This window comes from Lonchura striata, chromosome 15, assembly GCF_050655825.1.
Source record: "Lonchura striata isolate lonStrDom1 chromosome 15, ASM5065582v1, whole genome shotgun sequence".
Lineage (NCBI taxonomy): Eukaryota > Metazoa > Chordata > Aves > Passeriformes > Estrildidae > Lonchura > Lonchura striata.
The window spans coordinates 11,603,966-11,625,796 of NC_140717.1; the positions used below are offsets into that span (position 1 = coordinate 11,603,966).

Consider the following 21,831-nt stretch of genomic DNA (forward strand, 5'->3'; position numbering starts at 1 on the left):
AGCTTGAATTTAGTTGTTGAGATTTAGAAAGGATGTGCTCACACTGTTCTTAGGCAGATAAGGGTTGAGCTGGTGTTTCTGCAGACTCAGCTTTTCAGTGTTGTGCTGCAGCTTTAGAAATCCCTGCCTGCAGTGAACAGAAAGGCTCTGCACCCCCACCTGCGTGTGCCACTCACTAAGCCTTGAGGAATCCCAGAAGAGGAGAAAAGGGGCTGGGGCTGTCTTATATGCCTGACAAAAGACAAGCCAGGGAAGATTTGGCATTAGTGTTTGGATGAGCTTCTGTTTGAAAAACATTTTTGCTCAGACTGGCTGAGCATTTGTCATCAAGCTGTTGCTCCTTCTCGCATCAATGACCCTTCATCTCACTGATTCCCCCAGAGCCTGTGCTAGCAGCGAGACAGAGAGTGAAGCTGGGGATATCATGGACCAGCAGTTTGAGGAGATGAATAACAAGCTGAACTCAATGACTGATCCAACTGGCTTCCTGAGGATGGTCAGCAGGAACAACCTATTGAACAGGTGAGAATGCAGCAGTGCTGCAGGGGTCAGCAAGCAGGAGATGTCTTGGTGATGGGCTTCTCTGTAAATTGCAAGTTTAGGTGCAGCCAGTGCTCTAGGGGAGAGCCAGCAAGGACTGGTCCCCGTTGTAACTGATGACTGTCCAGAGGAACAACTGTTCTGAATTTGCTCTTCTCCTGGCCAAGTGCTGATTTGAGACTCCAGACAATTGCAGGGAAGCACTGTTTTGTCCCTGCTATGTGTGAGATGTGGAACCTGGAGCTCCCTCCTGCACACTTGTTACAGAAATACATGTTTCTGTTAATCTCATGTGTTGTACCAATTAAGTGGGAATATGTTGCATTTCCAGAGTTACAGGATTGTACTAGCTGCAAGTTTCCACTCATTTTCTGCCTCTTACAACTTGTTCTCAGCCTTTCACATGACTGTGCTGATTAGGGCTTAGCGCGACCATTTGGAAAGAAAATTGAGGACAGAATTTTTCCAGTGTGACTGCGTGATGCAACCCAGGGTTTCTGACTGGATCTGTGCTCGATTGTGGTTTATGAGCACAGGATACCCTAAGCCTTTCTCAGCTGGAAAAGAAAATGTAATCAGCCTGGAGTGTTGTGAGCCACCACTGGAGCTTGTGAACTGTTACAGCACAGAACTGGGAGCTGCCTGCTGGCACCAGCAACTGGCCTGATTTTCTTTTCAGAATCCACAAGCATATCTGTTCAAGCTGCTGCACTGATGAAGGACTGAGTACTTGCTAGTTTTGGATCACACAGGAAGATCCCCAGAATTGCTGAGATGTTTTGCTGGTTTATCAGTCTTAGAAAGAGAGGAGATTGTCCTTCTGATTACAGGGGGAAGTAGGATTTGATTCTGTTCCAGGGAATGCTGATCTTCAGGGACACTGCAGTGCCAACCATGCCACATCTGGTTTTCTGCTTCACAGGAGCCACATACATTACTTTGAATCCAGACTTAGGAGCTTAGTTCAGGTGTCTTGTCAAGTAAGTAGTTTGCACCTATTAGGAGCAGCCCAGGGATGGGGCATCTTGGGTATTTAACTAAAAGCACCCTCAGAAGAGAAGCAGGGGAAGCATTAGAAGCAGCTGTGTCTGTGATGTTCTTACGATGAGCACTGAGATGAGAAAATGAGACTGCTGGATGGCCTCCCTACCTTCCCCTCTCCTTTTGCCTGTGCAGGGGGACCTGGGGATGGAGCTAATACTTCCTCATCTGTTTGCAGCTGGCTAGCTGAGCCCTGAATTCAGGGTAGGCGCTTTTAAGCAGAGAATAGTAGGATTTTTTTCTCAGTTCTGCTTAGAAAAGCAAACTTGGAGGGTTGGTAGTTCACTTAGAGAACTTCTGAGAGAAAATAGACTTTGGAGGAGAAAGAAACACTGAAGGAACACTGTGGTGATCTCAGGACTGGGGAACAGCTGTTTGAGCTGAGGATGCCACTGGTACAGCCACTAAGATAGCCACAGTGGCTTGTGTCTTCTTCTATTTCCTCTGCTCCTTAGGTAGGGCAAGCTGATCAGCATCATTGGAGCCTATTATTCCCCTCAGAGCCTGGAGAAGCATACAGCTGACCCTCTCCAGAGCAGAGGGATGGGGGCAGCACAGGCAGATGGGCCAGCAGTGGCTGGGGAGTCTTGCCTGTGGTGGTTCTCTGCCCTCCAGGATGCAGTGCTGCAGCTGCTGACACCCTGGCAGACCACCCTGGCAGAGAGTGCTGGCTGGGCTGTGGGTTTTTTGCATCCACTGGTGTGTTCTGGAGATACTGGTGGATCCTTGAAAGGATCCACAGGGAGCTGAGATCTGGCTGTTTTCTGGAGCTTACTGCAGCTTTGTATGTTGTGTGTGTCAAGACTCTGAATGTGGATTTAGGGCTGCATCTTTAGGAAGAGTCTCTTTGAGGAAGGCTTGATGGGTATTCAGCTTCCTGAGGCTGTCAGACCCCTGCAGCACCAGCCTGACTTCCAGCCCCCTCCCAATGACTGTGCTTGGCCATGGGGACTGCTTGACTTGTCCAAAATCCTAATTAGTGCTGGTCCTGGGATGAACCCCTCCCTTCTGCCTGGGCCCAGCCACTCATCCTCAGCAGGTAGAGCCAGCACCTGTGAGGCTGGTGGTCAGCCAGGTCAGTCTGACCCTGTTCTCTGAGGCTTTGCTTTGTTCCTGCATCTCTAAGACAAAAGGCAGGGAGCAGAGCTAATCCTGGCTGTTTGTGCTGTTTCTCTGCTTGCTGCAGGCCAGGCTGTCTGTACAAAGGGTTATAAATCAGCAGCACTGCAGAGTCTGAGCAGAGCCTTCCAAATGAGACATTTCACTGTTCAGACATCAGGGGATCCTCTGCATTGCAAGAGTAAGGTGAAAATCATCAGTGCACCTGGAGCCTTTTGTTGGCTTCTTCACGAGGAAAGGATGGGCTGGCCTGGGCTCCTGGTCAGCTCCACTTGCCACAAGAGATCTGTCCATCCTCCCCTGTGGATTTGCTCACTCTTTGTGTACACACACAGAGGCAGGAGATGTGAGAGATTTATGGTGCTTCCTTGGTTTTGTTCTCATAAAAAGCAATCTGAGTGGTGAAGCAATAAATCTAGAGCTGCTTGGCTGGGAAACCCAGGATGCAGGAGGGTTTTGCTGATTGGAATAACCAAGCCCCTATTCCCTGCAGTAAATGAATGTGTAACAATCACTGAACATGGACTGTGGGGCTGGCAAGTGCTGCCTGCTGGCAGCAAACCACTCAGGGAGGATCAGGGCACAAGGTATCCCTGTACATATTTTCTTTCCTGATCTGATGTTAAAAATCTGTGCTTCATAAAGCTGAACCCTGCAGTGAAGTGGGACAGGTGGGTGTGAGGGGAGCACAAGCCTGTGCTGATCCCCTGATGCACAAATCCCCCAGATGAGTTTCCAGCAGCATATTCATACTGTCAGTGGCATCTCTGGGTTGGAGAGCATGGACAGTCAGACACCAGGCTTTTGCTGACAGTCTGAGGTTATTCCTATGTGCCCATAAGATGGAAATTCCTTGTGGGTGGTAAGAGCATTTTTCTCTTCAGACAACTGTAGGTTTTAGGCATGATATGAGCTGGGTCAGGAGGCTTCTTGCAGCAGCTGGGGAGAGAAAGGGAGGGGAAAATACAATTTCTGAATCTGTGTGTTGGTATGTACTAGGAATGGCTGGGGCATGTCCCAGGCCTCCCTACCTTTTCTTTGAGGTCCACCTGCTAAAATATTTTGCAAAGTTACCTTTTCCATGTAAAATGGTTGTTCATGGCCCCAAGCCAAGGATAACATTTTTGGGGAGCACAGCTGCTGGACTAGTAAGCCCAGAATGGGGCAACTTCATTTCCTCAGCAGGCAGACACTTGTGGCTGCTGGTGCCAGGAGATCATGTGCAGAGCTCTGTGGGAGTATCAGAAATGGGCACCAGGTGTTGCTCAGCAATGGCAGAAGTGCAGAATCATGATGTCTCGTGGTTTGCCTGTTGTCACATTTCCTCTGGTATCATGCTAGGTCAGTTGGTGCACAACCCAAGTGCAAATCCTCCTGTGGCTGTGGTCAGTTGTCATTGGGTCTCATGCCTGCCTGCACACAGCTGCTACCCATAGGTGTGCAGGAGCAGCTGGGAACAGCACTTCAGGCACTGCAGTGTGGAGAGAAACTCAACAGCAATGTCATGTGCTGTCTGCAGCTGATTCATCCTGCCATTAATGTCACTGTTCACTGAGGTGTGAAGCTGAATGGGAGACTAAAGTCCTCCCATGAAGCATCCTAGAGAGCAGAGTCCCCTGGGCGACAGGGCCTGGCTCGTGTCAGAAGTCAGGGCAGCCACAGGGCAGCTCAGATTCTTGCAGCTAACCTCTCCCTTGGCTTTTGCCCACAGGAGCTGTCAGAGCATGACCAGCCTGTTCAGCAGTACCATGTCTCCTGTAAAGGATGGAACATCATCACTTCCAAGGAAGCAGACTTCTTTCACCAAGCCCCCACTCCGTGCTCTCTACGACTTACTCATAGGACCCATGGAAGGAGTAAGGCTTTGCACAGACACCAAAACCCTCTCAGTGTGGGAAAGCAAGAACAAACAGCTTGGGGCTGGTTTCTGAAGCATGGTATTTTCACAGAACAGTCTGGGTTGGAAGGGGTCTTAGCAACCACCTAGAGACAAGAATCTAGTCCTGGTTTTGGTTTTGGGTGTTTTTTGCTTTTTGGTTTTTTTTTTTGTTTGTTTGTTTGTTTGTTTTTTGATTTTTTTTGTTTGTTTGTTTGTTTTTGTGGGCTGCCAGTGTTTAAGCTGGAACAAATTGAAGTGCTTTGAATTTACTCTTTCCTGGAGTGAAAACAAATTGGTTTTATGATATACTAGATGAATAAATTTCCACAGTTACATGGGACCAGGAGCAGTTGCCACATATCGTGCCCAGCTGCATGTTCCCTATTGACTAATCTCTCTGCTTCCTGGTTAGATGTTTTGGTGACTCTGGGTTGATGATGATGTTAAGTGTCTGGAAGTGCAGGCCACGGACACAGCCTGTCTGTAGATGGTTCACTCTTCAGAGGAAGTGGCTTTTTAGAAATTCAATATCAGAAGGAATATTCTCTGACAAAGGATAAGGTGATGACAGTACTGACAAAGCATAGTTGGTTGGGGTTAGCCAAGATTTCAGGCTGGAGCAGAAGGAGCTGCAGTACCAAGGTGAGGCTGAGGCCAGGGTGATGACCCAGAGCAGACAGGTCAGTGCCCTCAGGGCTCACCTGTCCCCATGGAACTGGCTGGGCACAGGTGAGCAGCAATGCTCATCTGTCACACAGAGCATGGTGCTGATGTGGGTGTTTCCAAACCTGACACGGGGTCAGAGTAGAGCCTGATACTTGGGAAGCGCAGCTGTGGATGCGGGTGGAGTGAAAGGACCAAACTAATTCTCTCTGCTTTCTTTTCAGGGTTTGATGCATTCCAGTGGGCCTGTTGGTCGCCACCGTCAGCTGGTCCTGGTTCTGGAGGGAGAACTGTACCTCATTCCTTTTGCTCTCCTGAAGGGCAGTTCCTCCAATGAGTACCTCTATGAGCGCTTCAGTCTCATTGCAGTGCCATCCATCCAGTCACTGAATCCCAGCTCCAAGGTCTGACACTGCTTATGAAACCTCTCCTGTGGGTGCAGGTCCTGGTACATGCTCACAAAGCAGCAGCTCTGTCCTGCTGTGCCAGACACAAGAACAGAAACCACAAACAGGCCACCCTGGGTCTGAGGAGTACGCTGAGCACCACAGCTCTGAAGTAGGTTCTGATGTAGTTCCTGCAGCACACAATCACAGCCCCAGGCATGCCAGGAAGGACAAGGGGATTGGATCATTTGGATATCCTCCTCTAAAGGATTGCATGTGCTGGGTGTGGAACTACATGGCAGACTACAGAGATGTAGGTGTCTGTGATCTGTGCTGAGCTTTCTTGCCAAGCTGACTGTCCTGTTGCATTGCTGGTATGTTCACCTCCATTTTAGCATTCTGAGTGGGGAAGACTGCTAAATGTCTCATGACACCAAAGCGATGAGGGAAGGCAAATCCCACAGGTAAATCCTGTGGAAGTATCTTCATGCTGAGGTTTGGCAGCAGCATTTCTAATGCCCAGGTCTCTGGGAGAATGCACCAAGTCACATTTGCTCTTGCTGGGCAGTGTTTTGTGGCACATCTTGGTTTCCCCTGGGTTAAGCACAGTTAGTGGAACAGCAGAAGGGTGTGAATGCTGTCAGCATTACTGCTCCTCCATTCAGTATCAGCTGCATACAGCACCTGCTGCTGGCAGTGCTGACACTGATCTTGGAAATACAGGTATGAGGAACCACTTAGTGAGTGATTGCAGGTGGTGTTCTAGGAATGTGAGAACCTGGAATCTTCTTTATGTTTTTAGCTCTGCTGCAACCATCAAAGGAACCTGGGCTGTATCTGTTGCTTTCTGTTCCTATGTTTTTGTCTATTCAAGATCTGGGGATAGAAATCTTCAGCAGACTCAGAGGTATTCCATATAGTAGTTAAAAAGAAGAAACTAAAGAAATGTACTCTTCCTGAAATTATGACAATCAGACTTGTGTTTAGAGCCAAAGGGACAGGATAGTTTATTACCAGCAGCATAAAAAACAGATTTTTGAGCACCATTTTCTCTTTCTCTTTCTCTGTCTAGTCCCATGTGAGGAAGAATACTCCTGCTTACTCCAGTTCTACCTCAATGGCAGCTGTGATAGGAAATCCCAAGCTCCCTTCAGCAGTTATGGACAGGTGGCTGTGGGGACCTATGCCTTCTGCAGAGGAGGAAGCATATATGGTATCTGAATTACTTGGCTGCCAGCCCTTAGTTGGCAGCTCATCAACAAAAGAGAGAGTCATGAGTGCCCTCACTCAGGCAGAATGTGTCCATTTTGCAACCCACGTCTCCTGGAAACTGGCTGCTTTGGTCCTGACACCCAACACTGACAGCAACCCAGCCAGCAGCAAGAGTTCCTTTGGGAACCCCTACACAATCCCAGAATCTCTTAGGATGCAGGATGATGCCAGTGATGTGGAGAGCATCTCAGACTGCCCTCCTCTCCAGGAGTTCCTGCTTACAGCAGCTGATGTGCTGGATCTGCGTCTTCCTGTCAAGCTGGTGGTTCTTGGCTCTTACCAAGAGTCCAACAGCAAAGTCACTTCTGATGGAGTCATTGGCTTGACAAGAGCATTCCTGGCTGCTGGGGCTCAATGTGTCCTTGTGTCACTCTGGCCCATTCCTGTGGCTGCTTCCAAAATGTTTGTGCACGCCTTCTATTCCTCTCTCTTAAACGGGATGAAAGCCAGCGCAGCCCTGGGAGAAGCAATGAAAACTGTGCAGAGCAGCAAGCAGTTCTCCCATCCAGCCAACTGGGCAGGTAGGAAGAGTCTTCTTCTGGACAAATCAGATGGGGTTTCTAGGGAGCTGCCAAACTGTATGAGCTAAGCAAGGTAATTGGGAGCAGCGTGTGCACTGTGCTTTCCTGGAATTCAGCCCCTGTGTCTCAGACTCTGATTCAGCTGAGTGTGGCTGAATGTCAGTGTCACAGGACTCATCAGCATTTCACTGGGCACAGTAGGTGGGTATGGATTGGGTATAATTAGAAGCAGTTGTGAGGTGAAGTGTGTTTCATGACTGGAAAGAAATAAAGTGCAGTACAACAATTCATTCTCTATGTTTGAAATCTCCAGGCTCATGCTTCCTGTGTCTGTGGGATGGAGTCAGCTGGAGCACACACATAGACTTTTAAATGGAAAATTTAGTGACACTTCAACAGGAGGCAGGAGAAGTGCTGCTAGAAGCAGCAGCAGCAAGTAGCTGTGATTTCAGTGACATAAGCTTTGTAGGGCTTATTGCTTTGGTCCTTTTAGAAGAAAGGTTTCCCTTGCTTCCATTGGGAATATCTCAGCAGAGTCAGCGCCTTGTGCAGTGCTGGTGCTTGCTCCCTCTCAATTAGATCTATACTTTGAGATTTGGAATGACAAAGTCTTGGAGTTCAGCAGTGCTGTGATAGGAATATATACAGATAACCTAATTTTTCTTCCTGGCATGAGGCCTGGTTTTTGAAAGCTGCAGGCATTCCCCAAATTGATTTTTGCACAGGCAGCAGAAGCATGGTTTTTAGCTCAGAAAACTGTGGTGAATATGGCTCTGGTGTGAACTGCATATGGCTGGAGGAGCAGGAACTTGTTAAAATGAATCAGGCTGACAGTGATTTCAGGCATGTTGAGTCCAGCATTAGGATGTGGTTCAGGTAGTACCAGCTGTGAGCTGAGTTCAGGTTACAGTCCACAGTTCAGTCAGGATTTTATTTTCCTTCCAAGATCTTTCTGTCACAAAAGAGCACTAAAAAGCTCAGAAGTGACCACTTCCTATTTAGAAAAGAAATAGAGTGGACACGGTGCTTGGCATTATTGCCAGCAAGCAGAGACTTTCAGCTGCTCAGGCTTCTGAGTACTGCCCCTTCCATGGCACTGTGCAAGTTCATCCCACACAGTCCCTGGCCCACCACTGACCCTTGGCACTGAGTCTTGGACAGAGCACCAGAGCCAGGAGCTGCTGCATCCTCACTGCATGAGTGAGAAGGGAAATGTAGAGCTCTTTGTGCTGTCATCTGGGGGAGTCTGGCATTGAATGGGGCATGAGCCAGGACCAGGACAGTGAAAACCTTTCATGTTCAGAGTTCTGTTTCATGACCACTGTTGGCATGTGTTGATTTCTGTGGCTGCAGAGGAGACCTGGAGCATGCCTGGACAAGTTTAGCTGCAATCCAATGGTTTTCTGCTTGCTTGAACAGGAAGATGCTGTTGATTTAATAGCAGGGGACAGTAAGAACTATCTAGAAACTTTCTGGAAGTTCAGTCTGTATGACTGGGCAGGGAGTGGGCAGCAGCTCTGGGAAAAGAATGTTCTTGTGCAGGGTACAGTGAACCATCGTTCACTGGTCAGAGGGCAGAGGACATCTGTGTCTGGTTTGAGTATTTCCCATAAAAACAAGAGGTTGACTGTCTCTCATTCTGACTCCTGCAGGCTTCATGCTTATTGGGAGTGATATGAAGCTGAACAGCCCTTCCTCACTGGTAGGACAGGCCCTGACTGAGATCCTGCAGCACCCTGAAAGGGCCCGGGATGCTCTGCGTGTTCTCCTTCATCTGGTAAGGGAAAGGAAGCGCTACCACAGCCACTCTGGTGCTGGGACATCCTCACCTGAGGGCATGAGGGGAACCCTGAGTGGAACAGCAGCCACTCCCACTTGAAAATATATACATATACACCTTCATCTCCCCTCCCCTACTATGATGTAGCCTCTTGCAAAACTCCGGGTCAGTGTGGAAAGATTTGGACACCTAAGGAAGTGCTCAGTGCAAAAAGAGGCAAAGTAAGCAGAATCTTAGATTGTATTGTGACAGAATCTTCCCCAGATCCATCTGGTTTGCATTAGCTGTTGAGTTGGGTTTCTGCTTAAGGGGTAAGCATTGGGATTAATTGTTTATACAGGGAAATAGCTACGAGCATGGCAGTCATGGAAACACAGAGCACAGTCACTGCTGTCTCTGCGTGTTTGGAAGATAAGAGGCCCTGCTGTCCCCATCTGTGCCACCAGTCTGTCCTGGGGAACAGCGGGACTGGAGCCAACTGCCAGGTGGCTGGAATGATCACTCATGACTTCTAATACTTTTCTTCCCAGTGCATCTGTAGTCTCACAGGAGTGTGAAGTATCCATGGAATGATGGAAACCTGTGAATATTGCTGGTCTTCCCAGTTGCTGGGGTTTGTGGACATTCATCTCTCTTTCCTGTTTGCTGTGTGGCTGCAGGCTCTTTGTCTGGTAATAAGCAGCCTGGAACCCCAGAGTGAATCATCTTTAGGGAGAAATGCAGCTGCTAGGCTTACAGGAAACTATCCCAAACAAACTGCTACTTCATGTCTTGTGGCATTATTGTTCCCAGCGTCCCAGAGAATATTGACACTCATCACTGTGATGTTGCAGCTGTGAATGCTGAGTTATTGAAGCTTCTCTTTCCAAGGCACTAATGTCCTCTTGTGGGAGACAGGCCAGGATCAATTTTGGATTTGCTGTCTCCCAGCCTGCTGTTCCAGCCTCTTGTCTGCGTAAAGAGAGCCAGTCAGTAACAGCATCTTGTACAGTGAGCTGTGTCATTTCCCCACAGGTGGAGAAATCATTGCAGCGAATCCAGAATGGGCAGCACAACTCCATGTACACCTCCCAGCAGAGCGTGGAGAATAAAGTTGGTGGCATTCCAGGCTGGCAGGCACTCCTCACAGCAGTGGGATTTCGGTTGGACCCACCAGCCAGTGGCCTCCCAGCAGCAGTGTTCTTCCCAACCTCGGACCCTGGGGACCGGCTGCAGCAGTGCAGCACCACCATCCAGTCCCTCCTAGGTGAGAGGAGGCAGCTGTGGGCCCTGACCAGGCAGACATCAGCCTTTCACACCTTTCTGTGATATCAGCATGTGAAACAGGGATGTTTTACGTCAATGAAATCAATGTATTGGACTGGGAAGAAGTTCTAAAAGTAAATGTTAACTGAAAATTTTGCCACAGATGAGAATCATTTGCTGCTGGGTCGGGTAAGCGTGATGTGACTGTTCCTCTCTCCCAGCTCTCAGTCAGGAAACCTGTCATCAGATACAAAGTGGGAAGACCTTTTGCTTTGTGGAAATTGCTGCTGCTTCCAGAGCTGTCCAGTGATGTGGGGGAGAGGTTTTAGGAATTAGCTGAGTGTGTGTTCTGTTCAGGCTTGTTGCATTTCTTGCAGTCAAGAAACAGATACAGATGTTTCTGCTGATGTTTTTCAGGTTTGCCTAACCCTGCACTTCAGGCACTTTGTAAACTTATCACAGCTTCAGAAACAGGAGAGCAGCTTATCAGCAGGGTGAGTTGGGAGGTTTTCCTCCAGTACCAGGTTCCAAATTGTTCTTCCCAGGTCAGTAAATTCAGAAATATGCAGAATGGTTGATGCCTTGGTTTATCAACCCAGAGCTTGCTAGGAGACTTAAGGGTTGAAATTCTAAACTTGCTTGTTTGTGTGAATGAAAGTGTGTGTTCAGAAGGAAAATATGCAAGTGGGTTACTGGGCTGCATGGCCCTGGGACTCCCTGTTCAGTGAAAAGTGAAAACATGATCCCTACAGCAGTGTGGGGGAATTGAGTAACAAACCCCTAATTGCTGTTTGGCCATCCTGCCTAGGCCCACGTTGGCTGCTCACCGCCCATTCCATTTACTGAAATCCCAAGGTATGGTTGACTTGGGACAATGCAAGGTCTGTCAGAAAATTCCCTGAGCCTGTGCTGCTCCTGTGTGTGCTCACAGCTCCAGGGAAAGGCTTTTTCAGTCATGAAAGGGCAGTGCTACCTGTGATGGGACTTCTCCCTGCTCCCCTCAGCCTCCTTCACACTCTTCCCCCTGCTGTCTCTGGAGCATGCCTAGCCTAACCTTTCTCTGTGCCACCAGCCTGGCTGCTTTCCATTCCATGGTTCTGACTGTGCTGAGAGCTCCTGTAATGAGGTTTCTCTTCATCATTTGCCTGCTTTAGTACATGGACACACTCACACAGGGAATGGACCTATATCTCACTGTCTTTGCCTTTTCCCCATGCAGAAACAGTCCAGGCAATACTGTGGTGGGGAGCTGGGATTGGTTCTCTGTGGTGTCGGGCTGCCCTTCCTTCAGTCACATGGAGTCTGCAGAAAAAGCCAGAGAAGAGCCCCAGCCTCTCTGTTGCCTGCTGAGCAGCTCTGGCAGCCCCCTGGGATGAGTCTGCTCCAAGGAAAGGGTTCCAGTTAGGATCCTGTTAGGCTCTGCAGCAGAGTTTGAGATGTTTCTGATGCCCTTGGTGACCAATGTCCTTGGTGGTGTTTTGCCTCTTGCCTTGGCTCTCATCAGTGCCTGAGATGTGTGTGGTTAACTTCAGGGTTGTTTCCCTCATGTGTGAAGAGGACAAGACAACATTCCCATAGCTCAAAATGCCTTAGAGTGCTAATGAGGTGGCTTCATGATTGCTGCCCTGCCTCAGATAATTAAATTACCCAAGGAAAAACATTCAGCTGGCTGTGCACAAGTAACAAAAGACACACTCACCCTTTCCTTGCTGCCCCACAGAGTAAATACTGGCAGGGATATTGCAAGTTTTCTTCCATAGCCCAGGCCCCTGGCAGAATTCCCTTTTGCACCAGTCTATCCTGTTACATGTGGGTTTTCAACAGCTCTCCCCTCCATTGTGTGATTGCTTTTTTCCTCTTCTGCCTCTTGGCAGTTCATGGTGTGAGGAGCTGGGGCTCTGTCTGTCCCAGAGGAAAGCAGACTTTGTTCGAGACAGAAGCAGGAGGTCAGACATTTCAGTACTGGTGCTGCTGGTAGGTTTTCCTGAGTGGGTGACCAGCATCACAGGGGGAGTGGGTGCTCTTGGCATTAGTGAAGCAGCAAGGTGGGAGCCTGAGCAGCTGCACTGGATAGAAAATGCTTATTTTGAGTGCAAAAGAGAAGGCAGGAGCCACAAAAGACAGAACTTCAGACTATTGCATGTGCAAGGGAAAAGTTAGGGATTTCTGCCTGCACTGAGCGCCAGTTCTGTGTCCCAGAGGAAACAAGAGAAGGGCTGTTTTATGTTCAGCCTCCTGCCAGAGTGTGGGTTGGCCTGAGTGTCTGCCTGCTAAGTGTCTGAGCTGTCATGAGCTGGGCACTCCCAGATTCCAGCTGCCTGTTCCCATGCTGTTGGATTCACAGCTCAGGCCATTCCCGCTGCTCCCTTCTTTCTCTAGACAGAGCATCGTGCAGTCAGGGTGCTGGCTCACACAGGGATGTGTCCCTGCAAGGCTCCTCAGCACAGGCACTTTGTAGCACAGAGTAACCCATGTTCTTTTCTCCTCTTTTCCTTTCTTGTTGCCTGCTGCCCGAAGGCTGTTAAAAATGTGGTGGCAATGGTGAGTATGCTGTGCACGGGGGTGACACTGAGGTGCAGGGTGCAGCGCCGGGGTCGCTGCAGACCCTGCCCTGTGCTGCACCGTGTCTGCACCCGCTCTCAGGCCTGGGATTTGCTCCACAGAGCTACTGTGGAAAAAGGCCTGTGTAAGCTTTTGTGGGTTGTGAGAGATGGGTGGTCCTGAGGTTAGCTGGTCCCTGATTAATGGCTTTTCATCCTTGCTGCCCTGGGTGTGTTGGTGAATTACACGGGATCCTGGCATCTTAATTTGTGTCAGATCTTCATAAACACATTTTCTCTCTAGCTTGCTACTCCTGTCCCTTGGGCACAGTTGAGAAACTTCTTTCCTGGAGGCCATGGAGATATTAGGAAAGTCTTCCATGGTTTCATATTACTTGTTCTGCCCAGTTAATGAGTTTCTTAGGATTTGCATAAGGAGTATGGCTCAGTCATGGAATGGGTTTAGTATATTTCTGTGAGCAGCCCCAGAGTATCTCTCCTTTTCTTTCCCTTCACAGATGTTCCTGCTGTGCTTCCTTCTTGCTCAGTTTCCACTGGCCACCCCCCAGCCCTCACCCCTGGTCTGTCCCTGCCTTTGCTGCTGTTTCAGTCTGTCTGATGTTGCTGTTCCTGAACTGTCCTTCTTCCCAGACCTTCCCATCTCACTGCTCTGTTCAGGAGCAGCAGCTGAACGGGGTGTCCAGGGAAAGGGTGTCCAGAGGGCATTGCTTTTATCTGTGGCTGTAAGAGAAGCAGTGATATGACTTGTAAGGAATGGCTAATGTCTCTATTGCTGCCTTCAGCTGCATCAAGTCCTGGTTCAACTTCAAGCAGGCGAGAAGGAGCAAGATTTCCCCTCTGCACCAATCCAGGTCTCCATCAGTGTCCAGCTCTGGAGGCTGCCTGGCTGTCATGAGTTTCTGGCAGCTCTAGGTAGGAAAGCACTTCTTTCTCTTGTCTCTCTAAACCCATTGCTGGTGTCTCATGTGAGGGTTTGAAACACTGGTAAGACCCACAGCTTCACATTTGTCTGCCTCTGGCAGCCCAGCCTGCATTTGCCAAATTCCAAGGTCTGTGCTCTTCAGCTCAGTTTCTGTGAGAAAACCTGGAATTAAAAGTAAATTGTTTGGCATGTAGAACATTGTCCCCTGAGATGTGTTTGGTATATAATTTCCTGACAACTCCAAGTAATTTGCAGCTACAGAAATGTTGACAGGAATGATTTGTTAACAAGTATGTGCGCTCCCAGTCCAGCACCACAAAGCTCCCAACACCTCGAGAAGGTGTGCTAAACAGTAAAAATAAACTACACATGAGAGGTGAAGTCATCCTTCCAAGGGTGCTGCAGGCTGTCATACCTCTCTGTTCTGGCTGTGTTATAAGTGAGATTACTCTTACTGGAGACAGAGGGTCTTTCTGTGAGCTTTAGTTTTCTGTTCCATGTTCCACTACAGGTTTTGACCTTTGTGAAGTTGGCCAAGAGGAGGTCATTCTGAAAACTGGGAAACAAGCTACCAGGAGGACCATGCACTTTGCTCTACAATCCTTGCTGGCACTTTTTGGTAAAGCTGCTTAGTGTGTTTTTGCTCTTGTGTTATCTGATGATTTTATCAGAATGGCTTCTGCTGAAATATCACACTTGCATCACTGCAGAAGTCACACACATGTCACACAGACCAGATGTGATACAGAGACTGGAGTAAATGTTATTTGTATATGGGAAAGACTTGTCTGAGCAGAAGCTGGAGATAGAGTCCAGTGACTGGAGGACATATAATTAATTCTTTATGTTGAGATATAACATGATAATGAACTGACAACTTCCATCTTGGATACTTAGACATATGTTGTTGCCTGGGCCGTGTTCTTCTTTTTCCTTACCTAAGTATTAGTTGGTTGTTCTGAGGTAGCACAGAGCCTGAGGGCATGTTTTGTACCATTTTCTCTTAATTCTGATAGAATGTTACCTGGTTTTATTTGATTTTGTGATGTATCTAAGGGCATATTTGTACATACTATTGTCTTTTCTTTTTTCAGATTCTACAGAGCTGCCCAAGCGCCTTAGCCTGGACAGTTCCTCATCACTGGAGTCACTGGCTTCTGCTCAGTCTGTTTCCAACCCTGTACCCCAGTATCAAAACCCTCCATTCTCTCCTACCTGTCCAGACAGCATTGCCTCAGATGCCATTTCTGTGTACAGCCTGAGCTCCATTGCTTCTTCCATGAGCTTTGTTTCCAAGCCAGAGAACATGCTGGATGGGGCAGGACACAGAGGGCGGCAGGATTATGAGAGGCCCAAGAATATCTATCCACACAGGTCTGCAGCTCAGAGCCAGCTGTCACCACAAGCCACTGCAGCCAGCAAAGATGAGGAAGAGTATGAAGGTTTCTCTATAATCAGCAATGAGCCTTTAGCCAGTTACCAAGACAACATAAAACCAAGATTTTCCCCTGATCACAAACAGCCCAAAACTAGTCAGAACGGAGGCATTAAAGCATCCATCAACTCCAAAGGGAGCATAAGTACTCCAAATTCTCCTGTTAAAATGACTCTCATCCCAAGCCCAAATTCACCTTTCCAAAAAGTTGGAAAACTTGCAAGTTCTGATACTGGGGAATCTGACCAGTCTAGCACTGAGACTGACAGCACCGTCAAATCCCAGGAGGACAGTAATCCAAAGCTTGATCCACAAGAGTTGGCCCAAAAAATTCTGGAGGAAACTCAGAGTCACCTCATTGCTGTTGAACGTCTTCAGAGAAGCAGCAGCCAGATCAGCAAGAGCAACAGCTCGGAGGATGGGGCTCCCAGCCCGGGCGGCGTGTCCGCCTTCCGCTCCTCGGAGACCAGTGCCTTCAGCCGCCCACTCAGCTCCAACCAGAGGAACCAGTCCTCTTCACCTCTTGCAATCAAACCAAAGCCTCCAACGAGGAGTTCATCCCTTCAGAAGGTGAGCTCTGGCTATAACAGCCCCACAACGTCGGAGATGTCAAACAGAGAAGGCACGGGCCAGCACAGTGGACAGCCATCTCCAGGTTGTGATTCACATGGGTCCCTAACTGAGCAGCCTCCCTTTAAACTCAAGTACCCCAGCTCTCCTTACAGTGCTCACATTTCTAAATCACCCAGAAATATCTCTCCGAGCTCAGGGCATCAGTCCCCTGGTGGCAGCACTCCATCTCCTGCTCTTTCTTATTCCTCAGCTGGTTCTGCTCGCTCAAGCCCAGCTGATGCCCCAGACATAGACAAATTAAAATTGGCTGCCATTGATGAAAAAGTGCAAGCAATTCACAACTTAAAGATGTTCTGGCAAAGCACTCCCCACCACTCTACTGGTCCAATAAAGATTCTCCGAGGAGCTCCTGGAACAATGACTTCTAAGAAAGATGTCCTCAGCTTGCTCAATTTATCACCACGGCACAGCAAAGAAGAAAGTGCAGAGAAGCTGGAACTGAAGGACTTGTCTATTGGGCAACACCTTTCTGCTTCATCACAGAAGATCCCTTCGAATGGACACAGATGCCCTGAAAGCACAAATGCCATGACATCAGCTCATTCCTCACCTAGCAACACCCTGGGAGCTGTGCGTCCCCTGAGGCTGCCAGCTGGGAACGGGTATAAATTTTTGTCACCAGGAAGATTTTTCCCTTCCTCCAAATGTTGAAATGTCCCAAGTACCAGCTGATGACTTACAGTCTTGTTGAAGTATTTGCTTCTGCCCACTTGCCTTTACCAAAACAGAACCAGTAGCTAAGCAGCCGTGGTCATGCCCTCAGCTGGCAGTGCCCCAGGGATGGGACAGGCTGGCCTCCTGTCACTGTGGGGGCACACGGCCTCACACACATGGGTTTTTGTTTCCCTTATCAGGACCTTGGCCAGACTCACCTGATAGCAGATTCTTTGTAGTATTCAGTATTTGCAGCAGCAGGTGCAAAGCATTTGGTTGTCTGCTCATTAAATACTGGCTTTTAAGCCACCTCCTTGTATTTCTTAACCAGAAATTTTACAGCTGGCTTTTTGTACAGAAATTACACATATCAGGGGTTGGAGAGGAAAGAGAGAGGAGGCAGAATATTTCTGTGTACCACAAAGAACACAGGTACAAATCTCTGCCTGGAGAAAGATGAGCCATTTACTCGACTGCTTTCAAAGGCTGACAGAGGGGAAGACCACATGCCTCTAGATACCTCTGCCAGGTTGGTCAAACCAGAAACTGCTGTCACTAAAACTCCATAGCAGCAGGATCTGGCATTTCTGTTGCATCATTCAGAGACTGGTGAAACAAAGACAAGAGGAGAGAGGTGCCCCATTCTAAAATCTGCATCTCAGGTAACTCTTTGGAGGGAAAGCCCTCAGATGAGACTTTGCTGGTTGGTCTGCTCAAAGGAAATGTTTGGGGCCTAACAAACCAGGTGAGCCTGTGTATGTGGTAGTGAGTGTGTCAGAGAGACAAGTTCTGGTTTTCTTGAGTGCTCTGATCTCTCTGGCACACCACATTGTGAAGGTGAACTTTTTATCCTGGCAAGTTTTGGGCAGGACTTACATCTCTGTCTGCTCAGGGAGCACAGAAAAGGCTAGCAGACGCTGCAGTTCCACAGCAGGCAAGATTGTGACATCAGTGTGTGTGATTCAGACAACACCTGACCAAAAAAATCTCTCCTTGATCCTGCTAAATCATTGCCAGGGCTCAGCACAGGCAGGTCTGTGAACCTTTTCCCTGCTGTGAAGGCAGGTTTCCTTTGGAGCAGGTGTGGAAACAAGTTTCATTTGGAGCAGGTGTGCCAGTGTGAGCAGCTGTTGGTGCAGCTGGAGGCAGAACACGAGGCAGCAAGCGGAGGGGCTGGATTCAGAACTTGAGTGCCCTCTGACATGTGGAGGAAAAGGCGACCAAGAGCACCCCCAGGGCAATATGTACAGTCAGCTTCTCTAGGCTAGGTGGGGTTTAGGAGTTGGGGGCAGGCTGGAGATGGTTTCTAGGTGGCTGTGGAATGCAGTGCTGTGATCAGGATCCCAGTGATCGTTGACATGCACTGAGGCCGTGGGCATGCGGCAGCAGCGACCCCGCCACGTGAGCTCAGATCCACGCAAGGTATTCCCAGGCTGTGAAGTCAGAGCACTGTATCACCAAGATTTTGGTGTCTATTCTGCACTCCCAGAATTGGCTGAGTGACTGAAGGCTAATCACTTCACCTCTCCGTGCCTCGTCTTCCCTTTCTAAATGGGGATAGTAATACTTAACCTACCTACCTCACAGAGGTGTTGTGAGGCTGAATTCATTAGTCCCTGAGTTTTAGCTGGCTCTGAAGTCAACTTCCAGTCTTGCAGCTGAATGGAGAGTGCAGGCAGCTCTGTGGATGCACCAGAGGTATGTTGCTGATGCAGAGAATTGTACTTAGCATGGCTGGATGCTCTTGTTGTAAATGTGGATCTGATAATTAGTGATTTTCTAAGAGATCTTGGAGGAAAAGCATGATAGCAGGGCAGAGAATTCAGTTCTGATATGGAAACACAAGAATGCTTAGGCTCAGCTTACTCACAGGCATAATCAGATATGTGCTGTGAGAATATTCTGGAGTCTGCTGGTTTCTGGAGAATGCTTTCCTTTTCATTGTGGCAAGAAATTAACACAAGCACTAAAGGCAAAAGATACTGGGCTGAGTTGTTACAGCCAGCTAACAAGGGAGGGGGGATCACTAAGTTTTCAGTGCAGAGAGAAAGAGTAGTTACCTACTCATACACAATGTAGCAGAACAGTTGAGTCAATCTGTTCAACTCATTATGATCCAAGTTACTTGTCTGTATATGACATCTTCCTGTGATGGTTTGGTGCTAAACATCACCTTCGTGTCATTTGGCAGGAAAAATTAGAATAGTGGGCCAAAATGAGTCAGCACAGTGTCTGCCCCTTGTGGAGACAGAGATGCTGTTGATCATGCCACTTACTGTGGTCACAGGACTGCTGAGAGACTTCATGTGACCTGCTCTGTTTCTAACCAGCATAAACTTTTTGAAACGACATCCCAGGAACACCCAGGATGGAAGTGGGCAGCTTTTTGTTTATAGCAACAGCAAATACTCCCTGTAGTGCTGCATAACATGCCAGAAATAAGCCTCTTTGTTGTAGTTTACTTCCATAACTAAAGGATCTTTTAACCTGTAGAAATTCTATGCTGCCATTTTGTTACAACCCATTTCTGTGCTCCAGCAGGTTTCATGCTGGCTTAAAGCTTTCAGACAGAGCTAAATCGGGGTGGGGGGTGTGGGGAAGTGGTTCTTCTGTTGTTATTTTTAAGGAGGGGGGAGCATTAGAAGCAGGGAAGGGTTCAGATGTAGAGAGTTCAGTATTTGGGGAATTTGATGTTGTATAAATATGGAAGGTGAGTGTCACTAGAACAAGTCTTTTGGGAAATGGGTCTCCATTGACTTGGCACAGGTCACTTCCATTGGTGTGCCAGGAGCCATGAAATGCATGCTTACTCGTGGCTGGGAGACACTGCACACCTTGTCCCTCACTCCTCCACCTCCTGAATGAGAAACAACCCCTTTGTGAGGAAAAAAAAAAGAGTTTTATCAGGTTTGCCCAACACGTGGAGAAATTCAGGAAATGAAAATCACATGTTCTCCATTTGCTGTTAGAATTCCTTCTGTGGGTTTAATGCATTTGTCGTTGTTGTATTTGTGCATGGTACAGGTGACAACACTGCGTAATACAGTGAGCAATAACAATTAGGTATTAACCACTTTCACATTAAACCTGCCACATGCAACCATTCCCCAAGGCCACAGAATGTTTTGGTTTTGCCCTGTACGTTTTACTGTGTGAGATTTCAGATTTTTTATTGACTGTCTTTAGCTCCAGCTAAATGGGAACAGTAAACAGCCCCTGTGATCAAAATCTAGTTTAATTTCATTTTGTTGGTTAGCCTGTACCTCTGGCCTGATAGTGGTTTTCCTTCTGTTTAATCATACCTTACTGAAACAAGGAAAAAGCATTGGGGGGATGCTACACTCATGCATATCACTCTAGGCCATATTTTCTTTCATTAGGGCAAGCTCGTTCTGTGAACATCTCTTCCAAGTTGCAGAACAGATCCAGGGGCACAGAGGTGTCTGTGAATCTGTTAGGGAGCATTAGTAGTTTCAGCTGGATGGTGATAATGGGTTTGAGCAGTTTCGGGTTCTTTGCATTGCCACGCTGCCCAGCAGGGCTGCACGTGTGTGTGGACACTCATCCCCTCAGCTGCAGAAGAGCACTGGAGACAGTGACCCAGAGAGGATGGTCAGCAGAGGCTTCCCAGCAGCAGCCCTTCAGCACTCGCTCTCCCTACGTGCAGTGTTAGCCATGTTTTGGCCTCTGTGGACTTCCTTTGTAAATTAAAACTCTGTTTCCAGACAGCATTAAACTTTTTATATTATGAAATTTACCATGTAAAAAGATTTTCATATTTTTATTGAAATTTCTAAGGCATTTGGCCTTTTCTTCTTTGTGATTTCAGTGTCTATTAAAGCATGAGTTCTCTCAGTGCCTCAGTCTCTTGATCTGGAAGGATGCTGGGGATGTTGGCTCGCTGCTCTCTGCCCACACCCAGCTCCCCTGGGTGACCACATCCTGTGGCAGAGCGTGGCTGAAACTCAGGGCAGCTCTCGGCTCCCTCAGGAACTTCCCTCCCCTATGTGTGCAGTGCAGTGTTCCTGATACCTCACTGGAAATTGTTTTTCCTCCTCCTGACAGGTGGTGAGAGTGCCAGTTTTTACTTCTGTCTCTTGTAGCAGAGGACATGCAGGGCTGGGAGGAGCTCTGAGGGTTGTTAGAGAGCCCAGTGCTGACGGGATGAGAGATTTCCCCATACCGATGCCAGCTGGAACTCGATGAGTTAAATCTTCTGCCCCCATGTGAAAGGTGCCCTTGTACCGAGAGGAAGTTGGAGACAGTGAAACTAAACAGCCAGAGCAGCCAGGGGCTGCTGGCAGTGCTGGTTCTGCTGCAGGCTGAGCCCTGCCACGAGGAGCAGCTCCTGGGGCAGCATTCCCTGCTCCGGAGGGGCTGTGGTGGAGCTGGGCTCAAGCGCTTTGTCTGTGCCAGCTCTGGGTCAGCGGGATGTGGCTGCTTGTGACACTCGTGTGTGGCAGGATGCAGCTGTAAACAGAGGCTTTGGGGGCTGAGCAAACACCAGGCAAATGTTGTCCATATGGGGAAGGAGCAGCAGGCACTGCATGCTGCCAGCGTTTTGAGAAACCAAATAAAGGAAAATCTTGAATGCTTGGGGAACTGAGATTTACACCCACCCTGCTGCTCCTCATGGCCCGAGCCAGGGCAGGCCTGAGTCACCATTCAAGGATTCCATGGAAGGAGGTGTCCATAGGAAGAGCCTGTGGAGGGTTTACAGCCTTTTATGTGGGGGAGGAGTGCTTGGCAACACTAATTTTATCAGGATTTCTGTCCTTCGTGTAAATGCCTCGTTGGTTCTGGCTCCTGGCAAGAAGAAATGTGGGGGACGATGGCTTCGCCAGGGCTCTGCAGAGAGGGTCACGGATCACCTCTGAGGAAAAGGATGCACCACTGGAACACAAAGTGTGTTTTTCTTTCCAGTTTACCTGATTTTACATTTTTTCTCTGCATTTCAAACAGAGGGAAAGCAAAAATCTGCTGGCTGTGGAAAACATCTGGGGATAAAAATGAAACCTAATGCTCAGGAAATAGAAAGCAAATAAATATATTTAGAATACATAATTTTAAGTAAATCCTGTCATTTTCCTTGAATTACAATTTTTGAGAACCTGAGAGTGGAAGTATTTCCTAGCTGCTTTGTTCTTAGGGCAACATTTTGCCACAGGATAACTTCCATC

At 48.3% G+C, this 21,831-nt stretch overlaps 1 protein-coding gene across 5 annotated transcripts in view; it reads left to right on the plus strand.

The window, feature by feature from the left end:
- The window catches only part of TTC28 (tetratricopeptide repeat domain 28), a 109,177-nt gene extending 88,668 nt beyond the window's left edge, over positions 1 to 20,509 (plus strand). For 4 of the 5 annotated variants that reach the window (XM_085593170.1, XM_085593173.1, XM_085593174.1 and 1 more), the window contains 11 exons: positions 382 to 522; positions 4,412 to 4,556; positions 5,467 to 5,646; positions 6,701 to 7,421; positions 9,074 to 9,198; positions 10,216 to 10,447; positions 10,864 to 10,940; positions 12,964 to 12,987; positions 13,790 to 13,919; positions 14,441 to 14,548; positions 15,024 to 20,509. In XM_085593170.1, coding sequence (XP_085449296.1) covers positions 382 to 522; positions 4,412 to 4,556; positions 5,467 to 5,646; positions 6,701 to 7,421; positions 9,074 to 9,198; positions 10,216 to 10,447; positions 10,864 to 10,940; positions 12,964 to 12,987; positions 13,790 to 13,919; positions 14,441 to 14,548; positions 15,024 to 16,648 — 3,508 coding nt within the window. In that variant the 3' untranslated portion in view covers positions 16,649 to 20,509. The remainder of the gene's footprint in view (positions 1 to 381; positions 523 to 4,411; positions 4,557 to 5,466; positions 5,647 to 6,700; positions 7,422 to 9,073; positions 9,199 to 10,215; positions 10,448 to 10,863; positions 10,941 to 12,963; positions 12,988 to 13,789; positions 13,920 to 14,440; positions 14,549 to 15,023) is intronic. The other variant, XM_085593172.1, reaches the window with a different exon arrangement.
- Positions 20,510 to 21,831: the final 1,322 nt, after the last annotated feature.